The following is a 22948-nucleotide window of genomic DNA, read 5'->3' as shown; positions in this document are numbered from 1 at the left end:
AGCAAAGACAGTGAACACCCAGATGGTTTTAAAGGTCCTATATTATCAAAAGTGAAATGTCCATGTCTTTTTTGATTATAAAGCAGGTCTATGTGCATAGGTAGGGATATAAATAGTGGGAAAGTATCAAGTGTGCAATTCATGGACAAAATGCACACAGCCCATATCCAAAAACTGTCTTAAAAAGAGCTTATTTCCGTAACATTGTGCTGTCACAACAAGTCACCACCCTCAGCTAAAATCCTAGCTTGCCTTGTGTGTTTACCTGAAATCTGCTATATCTTTATTAAATCACTCAGAAAACAGTCAGCCAGTCTGATTGCCTGACCGACCTCTTGTTGCTAAAGCTCCAGGGAGAAGCCCCGAAAGAGAAGCTGTAAAATGACACTGAGATATTTTTGGCACTAAAAACCACAAATATATCTTGTGTATATCAAAAAAAAAACAGTAAAGTGTAAAATATGGGACCTTTAATAATCTCTGCTGCCATCAGTGGAGCATGAGTCATAACTCTGACCATGATGTACAAGTGGTGAACAGTGTAAAATCTTTTAGAATATTTTTTCTCACAGCCCGTTTTGAGGCAGCACAATCCAAACTTCTGAACCTCTTGTAAAACCATTCACCCTAAAAAAACAAGAACAACAACTCTTTTGACTTAGTCTAGTTATTATACAATAACTAGGGGAATTCTTAAATAAAACATAAGAAGGCTGATTTGATAGGTCAGCATTTACTGCAAATGGAAGCTCTGTGCATGACCCTCTTTTTGCTTTTTAGACAAATCCAGATATAAACCACATACCCACATATAGGAAAAAAATTAAAATGCAACCATTGCATTTTATTGCATCCCACAACATTGATGCAAATTCCATTTACTGTGAAACCATGCTCCCAAAACAAATCCTTGTACGTCTACAATAAATCTGTAATTAACGATTATTGCCATTATCAGCTGATTTATCAATTCTCGTCTGCAACATATGTTTGCATTGTTTGGTTTCATCTTTACACAGGTGTGCAGGATTAGATTAATAGTAGACCAACAATCTCTAATGACAACAATCCACTGTCTTCAATCATTCAGAGATGTTTATAATGGGTCAAGAAAGAGATAAATAAGTTTTGATACTGTAAACCCAAAACAATCAGTGATAATTGTCAGAAAGCCACCTGCTAAACAACCTCTCAGATTGAAGTGAAGTTTAGTGGGTAATGTAGAGCCCTCATGTCAACAGAAAATTTGTTTGCACAACACAGGCTCATGATTACAGAAATTGCCCTTATCCAATGTGATTGACAATAAAATAATCATTCTAATTTAGAAGATAATTGTCCAATTTTCTGTGTGGAAATAGCATTATTAATTTTAGGAGGGAGAATGCAAAGAGAACAAAGGCCTTCTGGGAAGATACTTGTGGAGGAACAAAAAAACTTTCACATACTTTGGTGAATCCTCTTTGGTCTAAGCCATGTCCTCTCCTTGGAATATTAGGTCTGTGAAGTGAAGTTTTTTAGAGTCTAACAGAAATAAATGGGATGCGTACCACAGCATATATCCTCTGATGTGTTTTGGGTCTGATCTATCAGAGACAGCAGTGTATCATCTGGCCTTGTTTAGGTTCAGATCAAAAACAGAGCTGTGACCGTGTGACAAATACAATTAAAACACCTTATCATCTCATGCTGTGTGTGGAAATGCCTTCACTACTGCTGCATGGTAATAGAAGCAGCACACACTCAGAGCTACAGTAAACCACATACTGTGCAAGAGAAGTAATGGCATTGTTAATTGCCCCACCACTGCCACTGCTGGTGGCCAATATCTCACTTTCTTCACTCTCTCAGTCACACCTACCAGTACAGGAGTGATAAACTGGGTTAGGTGTGGAGTGGAGGTGGAGGAGAGAATTCTACTTTCCTTTTGAATGATACTGCAAACTCATACAATAGTTAGCCAGTAAGCTACCAAGATCATCACTATATTTATGTTAAATGTAAATAAGATGACTAGTAGAATCACTAGTAGTGTCAAATCCATAGAGAATTATCACTGCACTCTAAAGATCCCTTCAACTCTACAGAGCATTTAGTTTCTTTTAGCTCATTGTTTTGGTTTTAGGACCAGCAGCTTTACTGGTTTGGTTCACATTGCTATTCACATTATTATTAAAGCTCTGTCAGACTATCCATATGCTGCCCACACAGGAGCAAACAACCCAAAAACAAAGTCAGTGACTAGCTGGTGAACATAGTGGAACATTTAGTTGCTAAAGAAGGAAATTTTAAATAAACTAAGCACAAAGGGTAAGGAAATTTGTGTTTGGTAGATCATTTCTTTGCTGTAACAATGCTTCTTGGCAATAAATCTTATATCGTTGGAAAGCCTGTTTATTTCCCTTTTAAATGGTGCCACAGTTGTAAGGAACATACATTTGTGGGATGAGCGGCAGAGCTGAGTATGTGGGTTGCGCCCATGAAAGATTTGCCAAATCTTCTCTGCCAATGCCAAACTGCTCCTGTGAGCATGGGCCTTGCTACAGTGGTCAGTTGGTGTCTGCTCCAAGAATCGGCATGCCACGTTTGACTGATCTGGATAGGGCCCATGCGATATGGCAACTTCAAGCTGGTGTTCTGCAAAACCAAGTTGCAACATTATTTGGAGTGAGCCCTAGTACCATCTGCAAACTGAAGGCCAAGTTCCATAAAACGGGGGATGTCAGAGACAGGCCACGAAGTGGGCATCCCAAGAAGACTGTTTCCTCATCTTGCCAGCACTTAGAAACTGTAGGCAGTCTCCTACAGATTTGCAGTCAAGGTTTGCTGGACGATATGCCCAATGGCCCTCTGCCCAGACAATCCGGAACAGACTGCACGCAGCCAATCTACGGCCGCATAGGGCTGCCAGGAGGCCTGCCATGACTGTCCTTCACAGTCCTGCCCATTTGCGCTGGTGTTGGCAACACGTGCACTGGAACCTGAACATGTGGAGGAACATTATTTTCAGCGATGAGTCCAGATTCTGCCTATGTCACTTGGATCGTAGGTGGAGAAGATGAGGAAATTGCTTTGGTTATTGTTGCACTGATACAGTAACATCTTTTGGTGGAGGCAGTGTGATGGTGTGGGCCCTCACTGGAAAAACAAGGCTTGTCATCATTGGAGGCAATCTCAGAATGCAGAGAGATATTGAGATGAAATTCTGCAACCAGTGGCAATCCCATATCGCCACAGTCTGGGACCAAACTCTATACTCCAAGATGACAATGCTTGCCCCCACAGAGCGGGGTTTATCAGACACTACCTCCAGAATTTGGGAGTGGAGAGGATGGAATGGCCTCCAGCACTCCTGACCTGAACCCTATTGAACACTTGTGGGATCAACTTGGGCATGCTATTTGTGCCAGAGTGACCAACACAACCACATTGGCTGACTTGCGACAAATGCTGGTTGAAGAATGGGATGCCATACCACAGCAGCATGTGACCAGGCTGGTGACCAGCATGAGGAGGAGGTGCCAGGCTGTTGTGGCTGTATATGGTTCTTCCACATGCTACTCAGGCTCCTGTTTATTAAATTAATAAACTGTTAAATTGCCAATATGTCTTGTTTCTTCAGACTTCAATCATCGAATCCACCAAACAACACCAAACAAGAGTCAACAGCAAAAAAAAGCTGTTTGGCATTGGCAGAGAAGATTTGGCAAACTTTCATGGGCCCACCCACATACTCAGCTCTGCTGCTCATCCCACAAATGCATGTTCCTTACAAATGTGGCACCATTTAAAATGGGAATAAACAGGCTTTCCAGTGGTATAAGAACAAAGAAATAATGTACCAAACACAAATTTCCTTACTTTCTGTGCTTAGTTTAGTTGGGAGAGACCAAATAGAGCTAAAAATTATCCCTGTTAAAATGCCACAACCTATCTGAGTATTGCTGCTGACCATGTGCATCCCATTATGGCCACAGTTTGCCATCTTCTATGGCTACTTCCAGCATGATAATGCTGTTGAAAGGCAGATGTTTAGTTGATATTTGGATCAGAGGTGGGTCTTCTGAAATGTGAGGTAGTAGTCCTTGATCCAAAGAGGAATACACTGCAGAGATTTAGAAGCAAGAAAATACAGCAGCAGCAACATCATTACTGGATGACTTGTATCGATTAAGAGCTGTAGTGATGCACCCTTCAGAGACACTGTACGGTCATTTTGTGCAATGGGACATAAAAATCTATATTTATTGTGCATTTTTTTAAAAAAAAAGCACCTCTTTGCTCCACTTTGTGTTTTGGTACAGGTATGTGCCTGTACTTTAAGACAGATCTTAAGAAGCAGTGAGAAAGTAATATTCCCTGTAACTTGTCATAGATTGAATCAATAAAAGCCTGACTGTATATATCCCTGCAGGGTGACCACTTTCATCAGGTGCATACCTCATACAGGTCTAGCATCTGGTTCCCTCCGATGCCCCTAGTGGTCTTAACATTTTCCATGGCCAAGATGAAGTAGATCCCTCTGGTGTCAGACAGGTAGAGGTTATAGGTGTCGTTCTGGTTCCACTCCTGCACTGCTGCAAATACCTGCTTCTCATCAGTGCTGACAATGTGTAAATCCTATCAGAGAGCAGGGGGAGATTAAGAGGAGTTATGACTGGAGGTGGAGAGGTGACGGATTAGAACATGCTGGCCCTGTGGCACTGGTCATGAGATCAATGCTGTAGTGTGAATATAAATGGCTGATAAAATATATTAATGGATAGCTTACTCGGAGATTCACTTTGAATGTGGTATAAGTATGACTTTAAGAACAGTACACCAGCTTTTTAGGAAAAACAAACCAAAAAATGTTTTTAATGCACTTTTTCAACCTACAATCTACATATGTTTTTCCACTTTGACAACATCAAATTCAAACGCTTTCAGGAATATGGAAATAGTGAATTAACTGAGAGATTAATTAAGTCCATGTCAATCCTGAAATTAAAACACATTTCTATGAGTCTTAGAAGGTACAATACTGAGTAATAATAAAAAAAATAATAAGTCAAAATACTTGTCAAGCCAAAGCTGATACTTACTTTAGGCAGAGAATACTTGGGCAGCTTGATTTGTATAAATGAGTCTCTCTTGTAGGACACATAATAGGTGGCTCGACCTGATGTAGGAACCTACACAGATAACAAATAAAATATATTCAATTGCATATATTGAATACATTATACAGTGTTCCTGTATTATCTATTATCTGGAGCTTTGGTTTAATTTTAGCTTAGTTTTGGCAGCATTTGATTTTCACAATGTTAATACTGCTGTGATGCAGCAAATGCAGAGGACACCTTGTATCAAGACCTCATGTTTAACCTCATCACTGACACCATATTGCATTTTATCCAATCAATTAAGTCAGTGGGTGTAGGCGCACACATCAATCTCTCTTCCTCTCTTCATCCTGCTGTGGTTGTGAAGGCACTGCTGGACACACAGGTTTTTTTGGAGTTTTTTTTGCCTTGGTCATTTATAGCAATCTCCTGGCTTGCATTCAGAGGATGTTGCCCTCCCTGGGTGTCAATGCACTGGGTGGTTTCAAAGTGGACTTTGGTAAATATCTCGTAGGACAATCAATACCCTCATTATTCTTTGTCAAGAGAAATCTTTAAGTTGCCTACTCAAGCCTCATCTGCTGTCTGGGAAAAAAGTCATCCTTAATGATCTAGTCCCTTTGCAAACACTCCAAGCTGTTAGTTGTTAGCTTATGCAGGAAGAAAACAAAAGGATGGTGGGTTTTGGAGAATTGTCATTAGCCTTGAGGCAACGGAAGCCAAGCACTTTATACACATACACACACACAAACACAGAGACACAGAACAAAGTGAGACTGCAGCATCACAACCCACTTTTCCCTCCTATCAATAACAAAATGAAATTCATTTGAGGAAAACCTTCAAATCAAACTTGTGCCTCTCTGCTGAGGAGAAGCGATATCAGTATTAATGTTGTATGACAGGACAGATTCTTTTACTGATCTTGTAAGTGCTCTGAATGGCTCAGAAGAGAGAAAACAAGCTCTGAGAGGATATATAGCGGCCTAGCAGTGAGCACTGCAGAACAGTCCCACATGCAATTGAGTAAAGGAGCAGGAGATCGATGGCGGGGTAACCAGAGGCGGTTTGAACTTTAAGAGGAATTGGTATGATTGATTTTCTTTTTCTCATCCCTTTCAGGATCTTTCATCTGTGACGCGTACGTGTTAAAATATGGGGGTCCTCGAATTGAAGGGGAGGTTTAGGTTGAGTGCTTGTGAGTTTACTTGAAAGACTTCAGAGAGGTCAAACAGGATTGAAGGATCTTTGGAGAGCAACTCTATTTCTTTGTCTAATGTGCTGCCAAGGGCAGTAAGGTTTCCAGAGGAAGGACTTGCCTGTGGGTGGCTTAGGTAAGTAGGTTTCTGAAAAATTTGTTCCCTGATGGAAAGTGGGATCAAACAACTGGAGGAGCACCATTACCACAACTGCTACAACAGAAAATAATAGTAGCAGGCAGAATTTTGCAATCGTCATTATTATTGTAATGTCCTTAATATATTGTTAAAATTTGATCGCACTAATTTGATTACACACAGGTACATTTGTAACCACAGTTGAATAATTCAGTAACACAATATTAGAGAGGTGAGGGTTTATGTGGAGGATTTTATAAATGATGGTTACTAGTCTGTTATAACAGTGCCAGGCAAGGATTGTGGAGGAAACAGATCATCTACTCTAATCATCTACTCTCTGGAGACAGATATTTTTCATATGTTTTTCAGACCTAGCTGCTCCTAAGCTGGCCTTGTAGACACCTTTGCAAGAGGATAGAAATAATGATGAGATAAACATAAAACATTTACCAGATACTTTTCCTACCTAATCACAGGTGCTGAAAACATCTTTAACAGACATCAAGCACCACAACAGTTTTTGTAGGTAAATTTGAACAAAGTGTTGTCGTGGTCTAGCTGTGTAATTATTCTGACTTTTTCCATTGACCTGTCAATGTAACAAACCTAATTAGCAAAATGTCAAAGTAAATAATATTCATGCTGTAGAGGAAATTAAAATACAACCCTAAATTGCATCTGTGTTACTTGGAATTCAGTTCATTACAATTTCAGATTTTTCTGTCACAGAAATCATGATTAATATGACACACAAAGCAGTGGCTAGGATTAATATTAAAACTAATCCCAGGTTCACTGAAGAACAAAGAACAAATGTTCAACTGAGGCTAAAGTAAAATGATTTTTACGTATTTTCTTTAAGCCAAGCAAAATAATTTGTATTCAATTCAATTCAATTTTATTTGTACAGTGCCAAATCATAATACACATTATCTCAAGGCACTCTATAGGGTAAGTTCGAGACCTTATTTTGTTATCGAGAAAAAACCCAACAGTTCCCACAAAGAGCAAGCACTTGGCGACAGGGAAAAGGAAAAACTCTCTTTTAACAGGAAGAAACCTCCAACAGAACCGGGCTCAGGGTGGGCGGCCATCTGCCTCGACCAATTGGGTTTAAGAGGAGAAACAGGGGGCGGGGGGTATCAGAGATGTATCAGAGATAGTATGCATGTAATCTGGACAGAAAACATCTGTGATTTTGTGGCAGTATAGTTTAAATATATTGTATAGAACCTGTTTAATCATTTATTTTCCTCTTTAATGAATGATCAATCAAATACCTGTGTGTGATGTAAAATATCTCCTGGAGAACAACACCTGAACCTGAATGTTCAGAGCCCTACCTGTATGAATATGTAGTCATCTTGAACCACCAAGGAGCTGATGTCGATATATCCAGGAAATGGGTAGTTCCTGTTAGCTTCTGTGCACATCTGAGCTCTGCATGTGACATACTGCACATCTGTCAAATAGGAAGACATGCAGGATGCAAGAGAAGTTTATGATAATGCATAATTTTATTATACTCCTCATAGTGCATCTTCATATATGAAGCTGTGTCAAAACCTTATCTGTAACAATATCTGCAATATCTGTAATCTTTGAATGTATAACTGTATTTCTCTCAATTACAGCTAATGATATTTCTGTGTTTGACTTTAACTTCAGTATTCAGACCCCTTAACATTTTGCAGACTTGTGTGGTATATTTAATTTTAAATGCACTAAATTGCCTTCTCTGCCCATCAGTCTACACTCAATAACCCATAATGACAGTGTAAACATGTTTTTTAAATTATATTTTACATTAAAAATCAAAAACTCATTCACAAAAATATTCAGACCCTTAATTCAATACTTTGTAGAAGCCCCCTTGGCAGGCCACGCTTTGCCTGACATCTCTCCACAGATGTTCTGTGGGGTTTAAGTCTGGGTTTTTGCTAAGCCACTTCAGAACAGAGACTCCCAAAGTTGCTCCAGTGTTGTCTTGGCTGTATGCTTTGGGTCATTGTTGTGCCGAAAGGTGAACCATAGCCCCAGTCTCAGGTTGCATGCGCTCTGGAGCAGGTTTTCTTCAAGCATTCTCTGGATTTGGCTGGATTCATTCCTACCTCAATTTTGACCAGTCTTCCTGTCTCTTCTGCTGAAAAGCATCTACATACCATGATGCTGACACTACCATGCTTCACCATAGGGATGGTATTAGACAGGTAATAAGCAGAGCATAGTGTTTGGCAGACATAGTGCTTGGAGTTCTGCCCAAAGAGTTCAATTTGCGTCTCATCAGACAAAAGAACCTTTTTCCTCATGCCCTCAGAGTCCTATAAATGCCATTTGGCAAACTACGAGCAGACTGCCATGTGGCTTTTACTCAAACTGGCTTCCATCTCACCACTCTACCATAAAGTCCTGATTGATGGGATGGTGCTGAGCTGGTTGTGTGACTGTTGGGATATTGGTCACCTTTCTGACCAAGGCCCTTCTAGCCTTGCCTTGTTACTCAGTTTGGCTGGAAAGGAAGAGTCCTGATGGTTCCAAACTTCTTCAATGTCACAGATATGGAGACCATTCCTGGGAAGACTCAAAGCTTTAGAAATGTGCTTTATACCCTTGCCCTGATCTACAGTGGCTATGTCTTGTCACAATTTGACAGTATGTTATGTTACAGATTTACAGAGAGCTCCTTGGGCTTCATGGCTTGGTTTTTGTCCCGACATGTAGAGTGAGATCTGGGATCTTATATACACAGGTGTGTGCCTTTCTAAACTACGTCCAATCAATTCAATTTGCCACAGATGGACCCCAATCAAGATCTAGACACATCTCAAGGATAATTAACGCAAAGTGGATGCACCTGACCACAATTTGGAGTGCCACTGCATAGGGTCTGATACTTTGGTTAATGAGAGATTTTTTCAGTTTAATAAATTGGCAAAATTTCTAATAACGTGTTTTCACTTTATAACTATGAATAATTGATGGTAGATTAAGGGCAAAATGGCAATTCTATCTATTTAGAATTAAATCTACAACACAATAGTGTGCACAAAGTGAAGGGTCTGAATGCTTTCTGAAGCCACTGTATGTAAGGTTGTATTCCATCTATTCCCTTTGACATTTTTCCTCTTTGCAGCACCTGATTTATTTTTATTGCGCAGAGACCACAGACAAGCATCTCTGTGGTAATATGATGAAAAAGCAGTGTGACACGACTCTGACATCACAGGCTGGCATAAACAGTTTTCACCTATGTCACCTATTTCACCTGTTGCTACTGCCATTCAGAGTTATGGATCTGACATTCAGCAAGTGAAAGGGAAGAATAGAAAGGCCATATTAATCAAGAATCAGGCACTAGGTTTATTGGTGGGGCAAGCCAGTGCTGTTTCCCTGGGGACGCCTTCTGTACTTCAGGAGGACTTCATTCCTATAGAGACCTCTTCATTACTCCTCCATGAGATGGACGGGTGTGTGTAAGAGACACTCACTTCCATCTGGTGTGTGAGCCTCCATGTGGACCAGATCTGGCTCCTTGTCTAAGCCCGAGACAGACCTTGGAGAGAATGACAGACCGTGGCAGAATACATAAACATAATGACAATGAATAAAAAAGGATGCAAGGGAGAAAAAAAAGACAAAACGGTTGTCAGTGCAAAGAGAGAGTGGAAGAGGATAAAAAAAGGGGAGAGGGATCTATAGAGGCATTCTGCTATGGTTATTGATGCTTTCTTTAAATTAATAAGGAGAATACAAGAATGTTTCCTCCAAATTGCCACATAAAACCGAGCACATTCACTGCAACTCAAGGCTAGTTACCTTCAAGCAAAATGTGACAATACAAAGAAATACAATACAAATACAGACTCCTCATTACTGAGTGGGTAGTGCAGGGTCACCACAGTCTCCGAGTATAAGTCTCTCTCAGTAAAATCTTGCTTTCTTGGTCATTTCACTGCTTGTATTGGATAGATGCATCTTTTCCATTGTGGGGATATTTTATATCCCTTGGAGGCTGATGAAGCCATTGTCTAAATGCAGCCAACTGGAGGTCTGCCTAGCCATTGCTAGAAGCCCGTCCGGTCTTTATGGCCTTGGAGGGGCTTTGGTGGTGAAGGGGGAAGCCAGAGATGGATTGTGCACATTATTTAGGATTATACCACAATGGCAGGGAAGTGGCTCCAGATTTATGCAAGTTGTGGAGGATATAGCCAGTGGCAATCCCAAGCACACCCCAGTCACCTCAGAGAGGAGGAGAGGAGCAATGAGCTGGAATATATCCGGGCCTAAGTTTGTGATGAGTGTGCACTTTCAGATTGTGGGTACACTGCAGGGGAGAGTGAGCAGCAGATGTGACTGGATAAAAAGCGACAGGGACGTCCTGGATCCATTATTACTCATCATTTCCTCATACTGTATGTTCACTTTTGTATCTTCATGTGTGCAGCTTTAGAAAATCACCTTCCTCTCCTTTTACTGCTGATGTAAAAATAATAATTTAGTGTTTCTGTGCAATATGACTGATATGAGCAGGGTGTGTGTGAGAAATGAAGAGGAATGCAACATGCCCTCAGATGCTGAATGCTAAGTGTGTTCTGAAGGAGGAGATTAATCTCTGCCTGATTGTATCAAGGGGTGGAAAATGTGCAGAATTTTAGCAGCATCACCAGTCAGTCACACACTTGTTATAAGCCATCAATATCACTTGCTCAGTTGCGCAGAACATGAGCAACCGTTTCTGCATTTCTGAGTAAACAAACTTTGGAAAAGAGGAATGGAGCATACACGTGAAAAAGACTGACTCACCAGTAGAATCTGTTTGGCGTGACATGTTCGTGGATGAGTTGCCATTTTCTTCCAAAGTCGACTGAGCTGTATAACTGCAGAGATATCAGAGAAAAAAAAGTCTTGTTACAAAGATGCATGTTTCTATACTGGCTCAGGTTCTAATGAGAATGGCTGATTTAAAAGTTTGAAAAATGACAAGTGAGCTTGGGGCATGGCTAGATAATTTCACGTTGGAGGTTTGTCTGAGGCTATAAAGAATCATCAGGAGGCTGATATAGTGGTGAAGTGCTATCATTACTACTGACTGGCCATTTAAGCTAACATATTGTCACAGATGTGGGCATCTCTATTCCCCTCACCAATTACAAATGGCAGCTATTGGTTTAGAGGAAGCACTTGAGAGAATAACACATTAAAACTGAAATAGATATGACGTCAATGTGGCTACTTCAGCTTGATCAGCAAATAATCTAGTTTTATTCAGTAGGTTTTAAACTGCAGTGCTATTAAAGGTCTCTATCTACAGTTCCTAATATCATAGTCTTAAAGATCTGATATTGTATAAAGTGACACTGCCATGTCTTCAATTATAAAGCAGGTCTAGGTTCTATATTGATACTGTGAATGTATCAAAGGGTTCAGTCCTCAGAGAAATGAGAACAGCCCATATTCAGAAACTGAGCCTTAAAATGAGCATTCAGGACTTCTGTAACTTTGTGATGTCACAACAAAACAGTCACGGCTCTCAGCCATGCCCCAAGCCCAGCCCATGCGGACCCTGTGTCCAGCCTTGCAGGATTAGGTTATTAGACTAGTCGGAACCTCTCTTCTGATTGGCCCGCTGACCTGTTGTTGCTAGAGCTACAGAGAGAGATGGTTTTTGGTACTTAAAACCACAAATACATTTTATTTTAGTTATCAAAACTTCAAATAAAACACTGAAAAGTATAAAATATGGGACCTTTAAAAACAATTGTTGGACACATATGCATACAATCAAAACAATGATGAATGATATATGGTTCAGCTGATGTGAAGGGGGAAAATATGGAACCAGTGGCCTAATTTCAATGTACTAATTAAATGTTCTGGTGCTACATAAGCCAGGTGCATTCCCCAGCATTGTATTGATTGATGTTGTGGAAAATGTACCCTCATATCTTGCTGTGTCTGTGCATTATTATTTCCTTGCAGTGAGGTGGCCCCAGTTGAGCTGTATGCTAATGTTCCTTCTTGTTGCCTTTTGTCAAAGCAAATCTGACACTTACACTGACAAAAGGATATGCATTTGTCTCTTGTTCCGAATTTATTTGGCAGCTCTGCAAGGCAAAATCTAGCTATGTCAGGAGGTGTGTTTTCTATTTAAAAATTACATTAGCAGTGTTCTCTAAACATGTACAGCAATGTAGCAATAATCAGCTTTTTATCTAAAGCCGGTGTGATTCCTTGGATTTCACATATGGATGTCAAACACTATGTTATGGTTTTTCCATCATATCATCAGCACTCGAAGGCCATGTGTCTTTTTGGAGTGCTTGACAATATAAACAAAAGCAGGGGACAAAGTGGAAAAAGTATTAGCTGGGAGCATTTGTCTAAATCTTTATAAAGTGGAACAGAGTCCAATAAACAGTACCCATAGGCAGAAAATCTATGAGTCTTCCAACCTCAGTAAATAAAGGTTCCCCACTGGAGCTTTTGCGTTGGTGTAACAGGGTGGCAGTCAGGTTCCCTCATCACATCAGACAGTGACATATGATGCCAGCGGGCAGGCTCAGCCACTCCTTTCTCCATTCATCAGTTCAATGACATCTTAAATTTTAAAGCTTCTGAGCTGTCACAAAGTAAGCTTCATAGTTTCCCACTCACTTTGATAAATCAAAAGCGTGGCCAGCCGACCACGCCACCAATGGAGTCAGTGACAGCTGAGGGAGCTGACAAAGGACGAGGGCCAAAATGTTGACTGAGGTATTGCAGAGAGTATGCTTTTAAAACTCATCTATTCATGCTCATTACAGGTTGGGTCACTCTGACTTTTGCATCAATTAGCAGGTAATGTTGGTAATTTGAATGAAGGTGCTATGAAATGGAGCATGTAGCCTTCGTAGAAGATTACAAAATCCAGCTAGATTTTTGTAAGGAAACAATATTAATTTTGTTAATGAAAACTATGATGGAAAATATTTGTTGTAAACATGTTTTCCGATGTGAAATATACATAAACTTTAAAATTAAAATGAAAAATGATGTGAAAGACAAACAAATTATTATTTTATTGTTTTTATTCAAAGATCTGTAATTATCTATGTAATCACACTGTACATTATGTCCCATACAGAAATGTAAGATATGACACACTGTATACACAGACCAGCCAATTTATTAGGTACACCTTGCTAGTACTGGGTTGGACCCATTTAAACAGGTAGGCTAGTGCACTGAAATTACCCGTGCATAAAAATGATACATGACATATATATGGCCGTGATCTTTGGGTCCTCAGGTGGCAATCCGTGAAAAACAGACACAAAGCTTTAGTGGAAATCACTGCATGGGCTCGGAGGCACTTCTGAAAACCATTGTCTGTGAACAAAGTTTGTTGCTGCATCCATAAATGCAGGTTGAAACTCTACCATGCAAAGAGGAAACCATTACTAATCATAATCCAGAAACATCACCGAGATCTCTGGGCCTGAGCTCATTTAAGACGGTCTGAGGTGAAATGGAAAACTGTCTGACGAATCAAAATTGGGGGTACATTAGTGCCCATGGCTTGACTAGCTTTCACATCTGTGAAGGCACCATTAATGCTTAATGATATACAGTATACAGATTTTAGAGCAACATATGCTGCCATCCAGACAATGTCTTTTTCAGAGAAGGCCTTGCTTATTTCAGTAAGACAATGCCAAACCACATACTGCACGTATTACAACAGCATGGCTCTTTAGTCCAGATACTAAACTGGCCTGCCTGCAGTCCAGACCTGTCACCCACTGAAAACATTTGGTGCATCATGAAATGAAAAATACGATAAAGGAGACCCTGAACTGTTGAGTAGTTGAAAGCCTTTACCAGGCAAGAGTGGGACAACATTTCACTTTCAAAAGTCCAGCAAATGATCTCCTCAGTTCACAAATGTTTGCAGAGTGTTGTTAAAAGAAGAGGTGATGCAACACAATGGTAAACATGCCCCTGTACCAACTTTTTTGAAACATGTTGCTGACATCAAATTCAAATTGAGCATATATTTTTCATATAACAATAACATTTCAGCATTTCAACATTTCATATGTTGTCTTAGTTCTATTTTCAATTGAATATGGGTTTACATGATTTTCACATCATTGAATTCAGTTTTTTATTTATTATTACATAGTTCAAAACATTCCTGGAGAAGAACTCTAAATATGCTGAAATGACAGAAACTGGACGAAAATGTCATTAGTAAAATGACTAATATACATTTTTGTGAAGAGTGAAACTAAATTAAAAGGTGCAAAATAATGATAAATAAAATAAACGGCAAGTCTCAGAAGAATATGTGTAAGTTTATATTACATAGTACATGTGAATAATATTTCTCAAATAGATGGCAGAATAACCAAATGATAGCTGCAGAATACACTGCCACAGCATGAGTATAAAAACAAAAACATCCATGGGTCGAAAAGGCCACCCTGAGGTGTGAGTCAGCTTCCTTATCTCAGGAATAATTCATGTTACAATTCATACAGGGAAACACACTCAAACACTGTTTACACATAAGGTGTGTCAAAGCCAGACAGAATGTCTCTCTCTGTGGCTTAGATCAGAGTTAAGGTCTTTGAGGGCCATGTCTCCCAAGAAATTAATTCCAGGCAGTGCTAGTTTTATCACATTTAGCAATCGAACAATTTAAATTATGCTGCAGGAAGGCAGGCATAATAAGCAGGTTTTGTTTCACTATTCATAGGTTTTATGCAGGGATATTGGATTTCAGTTTATATGTATTGGGAATAAATCTTAGGGTATTTGTTTTTCTTCTTGTAGCCTTAACATGAGCTTTACTGAAAACAAACCTACACAGGGAAGTAATGTAAATAAAACACAGATGGAACCTAAATGAGGGATGAATTGATTCAAACTCCAGTCTCTCACAAGCGAGTTCACACATCAGCCATTGAGAGATTAATTTCTTGAAGCCTTTTCACAGATGTTTCTTCTTCTTTCAGAGGTATGAGGGAAATGCTTGAGGGGAATGTACATTATTGCTTTTGCTGTTGCTATCCAGCTATTTAAAGCCTGGTGTAAGCGCACTTTTGTTCAAGATGAAATATAAATCAGAATAAAAGATAAATGACTGCTCTTCAGTGACTGTCTACCCTAGAAATCAGTTAGAAAAAAGTGTGTTAAAAAGTGTTAGTGTGGGTGGTGGTGCAGACATCTCCTCTGTGAACAGAATGACATGGGCTTTTGATGTTCAAGGAATGCCCAGGCTGCTCACACACATAACAGGACAGCTGACCCTGCTGCCATTTTTCTGCTGCAAACTAGCACAAGCTATTTGTTATCTGTGAGCCTGCTTCCAAATCCACTGATTGTCACAGACAGAAATGGCTAAAATTATCATGGCTTTCCTGAAATCTCACTGTGAGCTGTAAAAAGCCTGCCGTGATAAAATGGGAAAAGAGAGACAGAGACAAACCATCATTCTCACAGCAGATGAAAAAATGTGTTGGACCAGTGCAACCAATTAGTGACAGGAGTCCTGCACAGAACTGTTTTTTTTTTTTTTTTTAATCGGCATCAGCCTTATTCCACAGAATTTCCAATCATTACCAGATGTGCCATGCTACTACATGCTATTCTGCCTGAGTCTGCTCACTGTTGCCCACAACACCTTTCACTATTGACAGGCTGTCTGCCTCATTCTGCAATGAAAATAAAATATTATTGATTTTGCTTGTAGCAGTGCAAAGTAAAAGTGAATGTGGCCCCACTCAGATCTTCCAATCAAAGTTGCTCTTTTGCAGCAGATACAACCAGATGCTGAAATGTCACATTTAAGACCGGCAGTGGTAATACTATTGTTGAAGGATCATAGATTTATTTTTTAATTACAAAAATGAAAATTTTGTTCAGTTGCACGACAGAGAAAGTTCAACAAAATCTTCTCTGAGATTTCTACCTTTACCCCAATACAATGGAGATTAGTTGAATTTAATTAGCGGTGTGCACAGCATTGGAAAATAACATTTAAGAAAAGTCAAAAGCAATAATAATAATAATAATAAAATATGAATAATATTTTTAAATGAAATGATCTTCAAAAACTGAGAGAAACTATGATGTTGCCAGATGGACCACTCCACTTCATGTATTCCCACTTGCTATCTCAGTGTAATTGCACACTAAAAGATTACATTCATGGCAACAACTGGAGTATAAAAATGGATAGTTGGTTAGCAACAGGAGAATTAAAAGCAAAGAGTCAAGAGACATGTGGGGAATTGACAAGCAATGTCTCCCCGTCAAAGAAAAAAGAAAAATTGAGCTCACAGTTCAGTCCTGAAGAGTCAATTGTGTTGGCCTCTGTATTGTTATGGGGTCAGATGTAGGCAACCAACATTTTTGAGATTTTGAGTGGGCCATGATTTGGAAAAGGTGGAACCACTGCTATAGATCATCCATAGACCTCACAATCAGCAGCTTTTACTGGGACTATTTCTTGTGGTTTCTTTTTGTTTGTTTGGTTTTTTTTTTGGTAGTTTGCATGAACCATAACCTAGTTCAACTCTTCTTAATCACTGTCTTATTTTTGTTTTGCTCTCTTGTGGTTATTTCCCCTGTTGTAAAACACCTTAGCCCAACAGAGCTTTGTAGGTGGGATGCAGAATGTCAATGTCACAATCAGAAAATAGTGAAAGAAAAATAGCAACAAGCTTTGATAAGATTTAATGAATAGCTAACTCTTAAATTGGTCACAATAATCTGAAAGCAAATGCAAACATGAGTCACTACTAATCGCTTTGAGCAAAAATGAACAAAATACAATCTTCTCCCAACTAGAAATTGGCTAACATGAACATGATGGCCATTGGATTAACAAAACCAAATTAGATGACAACTCAGTCTATTTATCTTGCATGGTGAATTAACGTTTAAAAGAAATGTATAGACTACAGGCAAAGGCAGGAAAGAAATTTGAGCCAAATGTATAATTTGGAGGAATGCAGCAGACTGGAAGACAGTGTGACTTTCCATTCCATGCTCATCCTCCTATGATATTGCTGAACATCTGCTCCTACCAGCATTACACTCCTGAAGCCTCAACATTTTTGTTGTCTCCTAGGATCCAAATCATGTTGTAGACTTCTGGCCTCACAGGTTGCAAAATGATTCAACAGGACATACAAGTCAAGAAAAAGAAGGTAAATACGCTCAAAAGATCTTCCTCTGACTGAAAGACATTTTCAACAATCTCTCTTTGCCTCAAATTTGTTCGAATTTTGTCACCGCTTTTGCCCCGATGTTGGGATAATGTGTGTAAACCAGAATAACATCTTTGCCTTAACACACTGCAGTAACAGAAAGTGAAGCATAGGTTTTCTGCCTTTTTTGATTTGCACATCTCATTCTGCAGCATCACAAGCACAACATTCTGCCACCCAGAAAAGCTTTGTGTATTAACATCAAAGCGTAAACAGTTCCACCAACACATAAAAGTACTGAGAAAAGAATCAAGACTTGGAAGTTATGGAAATGATAACTGCTGCATTATAGGCCCCTGTGTCCCACCCAATTACTATAAGTCACTTTTATAACTCCTAATTAAGTCTCCCATAAATTCTTGATGCATCTATGTACAGTGCTCTAAATCAAACAGCTTCTGTTGGCATCGCCTTGGCATATCCCATATGCAAGGGAAAAGAAGGACTGGTTTTATACCCCACAATTTATGGAGCCTGCAAAATACACAGCAGTTGGATCCCATGGAGGGAAGTATAGAAAAGGACTATGCAAATGAACAGTCTGGATTGTTCTAAGTGAGAGGCCATAAAGAGTACAGAGTAGAACAAACTGTTTGCCACTGTATCTGTACAGAAATAAATCGGTTCCTTCAAGAAATTAGTTTCACCAAAACAGAACATGGCTATTTATTTAACAACATATGAGCACTAGAAGTAGAGCTGAAAAAATTAGTCCATTAATTGATTAGTTCATCAACTGACTGATTAACTAGTTTGATAGTCAATTAATCTTAGTCACTTTTCAAGCAAAAAGCCCAGTTATTGTCTAGTTCCTTGTGAGGACGTTATATCTGTGTAAAATGAAAATATTTGGACTATTTGTCCAAAACATGATATTTGAAGAGGTCATCTTGGATGGAAAATTGAAGGAGACTTTTTTTTCTAGCATTTTATAGACAAAACAATCACTGAGTTAGTCAAAGCTCTAATTAGAAACCATATTCAATTAATTAGAAAGTACCAAAGCAAAAATTCTTTTTCTGAGGCTTTGCCTCTGCATTCCAACAAATGTTATAAAGTTGTTTGATTGCTGCTGCCGTGAGACGTCGCGAGATCCGTGCGTAACCCAACATGGCGGCTTCCATCTAAACGGAAACAACACAACTAGCTTCGATAGCCAGCTTAATTAAAGCCCAACAAACAAACTTACCAATATACACTCCTCTGGCGGTTTGATACCTCCATCAAACCGATGGTTTCTTCATCCTGAACGAAACCTTGGAAAGCTTACAGGATTACGTGGACGAGTGTTACCACCGGCTCGTCATGGGGAAAAAACAAGCCACGCGGAGTGTTCTTCTAATACACCTCCCTCGCCCGATAGGGAATACAGGGATATCTTAGAGTCCATCGATAACAAACTAACCAGCTTTGACGCCCGAGTGGCACTGGTCGAAGTCCTCCACAAGGAATTCCAAGCGCTGCGTGAATCTCTGGAGTTTAGCCAGCAACAGGTGGAATCGCTCACTGCAGAGAACAAGTTTCCCAGAGACTCCGTCAAATCCCTTAATGAAGGTATGACGAAACTCTCCGAAGAGAATAAACGGATGAAAGAATCCATCCTGGATATCCAAGCGCGCAGTATGTGGGACAACCTTGTTTTCTCCGGAATCCTAGAGCGCGCAGAGGAAGATCCTGAAACCAACATCAAAAACTTTCTCCAGCAACAACTTAAGCTCCCGCTGGACGCCGTGGAAAACATCACTTTTCACCGGATCCACCGCATAGGAGGGACAAGGCAAAAAGGTCAGCACCCAAGACCTGTCGTCGCTAAGTTTGAGCACTACAAGCAAAAAGAGCTTGGGAGGGGCAGGGAGCTGAAAGGAACAGACTTCAGCATCAATGACCAGTTCCCGAAGGAAATCCTGGAGAGCCGCAAATCCCTGTTTCCCATCAGGAGGAAGTTCATCGCCAAGGGATCCCGGACCGTCATCACAGTCGATAAATTTTACGTGAATGGCCAATTGTTTCGTGACCAGGAAATCACTCCTTGGCTCTACTTAAGTCACCTCTTCTTAAAAGGCAATCCCCGACTAAGGTAATACAATGTAGCTTAATAAACAAAACTAAAGGTATGGGCATTTAATATAGGCTACTAACGCACGCCCCACATTGATGTAGTTTTGTTTACAGACTGCTAATGTTGGAATACCTATTTCCCCTTACTACATCCCATCTCATATGTCTTAAGTTTTACTGTTGTCATTATTGTTGTTGTTGTTATTACTGTTGTTGTTGTAACATATCCACACTGAATGCGTAAGAACACTCTACATGTAAGATGCTCAACACATTCAACACGCACGCAATTAGGCATACACACACGTACAGACACACACACACACGCGCACACACCTCTCCATTCAAACTTTAGATTATATTCAATAGCCACAAGTTAGTTTAGCATGAATTCATTACGCTTTGTCACTTGGAATGTGCGTGGAATCAGCTCACAAGCAAAAAGACTTAAAGTTTTTGAACATCTAACAACATTACAGGCAGACATTGTCTTACTGCAGGAAACACACTTATCCAAAATAGGACATCAAACACTTAGTTCATCACAGTTTCCTCATGTATACTTAGCTAACTATAATTCAAAACAAAGAAGAGTAGCAATTTTAATTAATAAAAGACTACATTTCGCTTGTAAGGATACCATCACAGACCCAGAGGGAAGATTCATATTTATCAACATATCAATAAATAACAAAGACATGTGGTCCAAATGGCGATAACCCATCCTTCTTTCACTCCTTCTTCACTGCAATTTCAGCACACTCAGACACAGCACTTATCGTGGGAGGGGACTTCAACTTGGTACTTAATCAAGAATTTGACCGACTTAGTAGAGCAGCTAGTTACCGTAACTGCCAATCATCTGAAACAATAAAACAATATATGAACGATTGTGGTCTGTGCGATGCTTGGCGCTCTTGTCACCCCATGCTCAAAGAATACACCTTCTTCTCACCAGTTCACCACTCTTACTCCCGTTTAGACTTTTTCCTAACCAGCAACTCTTTCATGAAGGATATATCTGGTACACAAATTCACCCTATCACAATCAGCAACCATGCACCAGTCACTATGACAGTCATCAGGAAAATATGCACACCTCCAATTAGACACTGGAGATTGAACACATCATTACTGATGGATGTGGAGTTTATTGATTTCTTCCAAAAAGAGTGGACAACTTTTTCTGAAACAAACGGCCTGCCCGGCATCTCTCCTTGTGTTGTCTGGGAGACGGCTAAGGCTGTAATACGAGGCATAATAATTTCATACTCATCACACAAGAAAAAAAAGGATAAAGCACTTGAGATAGAATTAGATCAGAGATTGCGCCTGGAGAACTTTGAACATAGTGATAAATCAAGCAAGTTTTTAGCAAACCAACTAAAACAGAGCAAAGAAAAAGTAACAATCTCCTCAGTTACGGACTCCACTGGGAAAACAACTAAGGTCCCAGAGGAGATAAATAAAACGTTTAGGGATTTCTATAAAAACTTATATTCATCCAACATTAACCCATCAAACTCTGAAATAGAGGAGTTTTTGAGCAATATCGATCTGCCAAAACTGAACAAAGAGCAAATGATGGCTCTGGAGTCACCTCTCTCAATTGCAGAATTCCACGATGCCCTTCAACGTATGCCTAACAGAAAAGCCCCAGGTCCAGATGGCTTTCCGGCAGAATTCTACAAAACATTCTGGCCTACGCTGGCACCAGTATTTCATAGAATGGTTACAGAAGTTAATGAAACCACCAGACTTCCTCCAAACATGAACTGTGCAAATATTAATCTCCTCCTTAAACCAGACAAAGACCCTGCACTTCCATCTAGTTATTGTCCAATATCACTCATAAATGCAGATCTTAAAATCATCAGCAAGGCACTAGCTAGTAGAATTGAAAAAGTAACACCTTACATAATGGACCCAGATCAAAATGGGTTTATTAAAGGCCATTGGTCCACTGACAACACACGGAGACTAATTGACCTAATAGACTTCGGCAACATCCAAAATAAGAAAGCTATAATTGTCTCACTGGATGCAGAAAAGGCTTTCGACAGGGTGAACTGGAAATTTCTTTTTGCAACCTTACAGAAATTTGGATTCGGTGATAACTTCTTATCATAGATTAAAACATTATACAGCTCACCTAGCGCTTGCGTCAAAACAAATGATCAAACTTCTCCACGCTTCAATCTCGACAGAGGCAGCAGACAAGGTTGTCCACTCTCTCCCTCTTTGTTTGCCATATTTATAGAACCACTGGCAGCTGCAATTCGGCAAAATAATAATATTAAAGGGATTCAAACAGCAAATTTGATTCATAAAATCAGCCTTTACGCTGATGATGTATTACTTTTTCTTCAAGACGCACATGCCTCTCTTTCTGAGGCTATAACAATCATAGATAAATTCTCATCCATCTCAGACTACTCTATTAATTGGAACAAATTGACTGTCCTTCCCATAGCTTTTGACCTCCAGTTCAACCCAACTATTCCACTACAACCTGGTGCAAACATCAGATACCTGGGTATCAACATTTCCACCAAGCTATCACACCTGACACGGTTTAATCACATTCCCCTACTTAAAAAAATAGAGGATGACCTCACCCGGTGGAGTACTCTGCCCATATCGCTTATGGGAAGAGTAGCAACAATCAAAATGATGATCTTGCCAAAAATCAACTACATTTTCTCAATGCTCCCGAGCCATCCTCCAAAGAGTTGGTTCAAATCACTGGACTCCATAATAACCAAATTTTTATGGAAATCTAAGCCACCATGAATAAGCCTTAAAACCTTACAAAAACCCAAAAATTGAGGTGGTCTGGAGCTTCCAAATTTCTACAATTACTTTCTTGCCAATAGATTACAATACATCTTAAAATGGACTACACAAAGTCGAACTGACCATATTTGGCTGGACATTAAACAAACTTTCTGTAATACCATCCAAATCCAAGACCTGCCATTTATTAGCCCCATCATCAAACAATATCCCTGCTTTAAGAGCATCAATATCAGCACATCACTGATGGCCTGGTGGGAATTTCTAAAAATGAATGGGTCTTCACTGGTCCCCTGCAAACTCTCACCCATCTGGAACAATCCTGACATCCTGCAAAATAAAAAACAATAAACTTTACAACATGGTATAGTAAAGGATTAAGATGCCTAGA

General features: G+C 39.7%; 1 protein-coding gene across 2 annotated transcripts in view; it reads right to left on the bottom strand.

Annotated features, from left to right (window-relative positions):
• sorcs3a (sortilin related VPS10 domain containing receptor 3a) overlaps positions 1-22948 on the bottom strand; it is a 217077-nt gene that overhangs the window by 45948 nt on the left and 148181 nt on the right. For both annotated transcript variants that reach the window (XM_071504406.1, XM_071504407.1), the window contains 5 exons: positions 11249-11322; positions 9934-9998; positions 7789-7907; positions 5085-5174; positions 4441-4620 (listed from right to left, as the gene is read on the bottom strand). In XM_071504406.1, the coding sequence (XP_071360507.1) occupies positions 4441-4620; positions 5085-5174; positions 7789-7907; positions 9934-9998; positions 11249-11322 (528 nt within the window). The remainder of the gene's footprint in view (positions 1-4440; positions 4621-5084; positions 5175-7788; positions 7908-9933; positions 9999-11248; positions 11323-22948) is intronic.

Source organism: Trachinotus anak, unplaced genomic scaffold (assembly GCF_046630095.1).
Source record: "Trachinotus anak isolate AG129_WGS33_773 ecotype Australia unplaced genomic scaffold, CSIRO_AGI_Tana_v1 ptg000019l, whole genome shotgun sequence".
NCBI classification, from domain to species: domain Eukaryota; kingdom Metazoa; phylum Chordata; class Actinopteri; order Carangiformes; family Carangidae; genus Trachinotus; species Trachinotus anak.
Note: the sequence above shows the minus strand (reverse complement) of the source record. Positions and strands in the feature narration are given on the sequence as shown.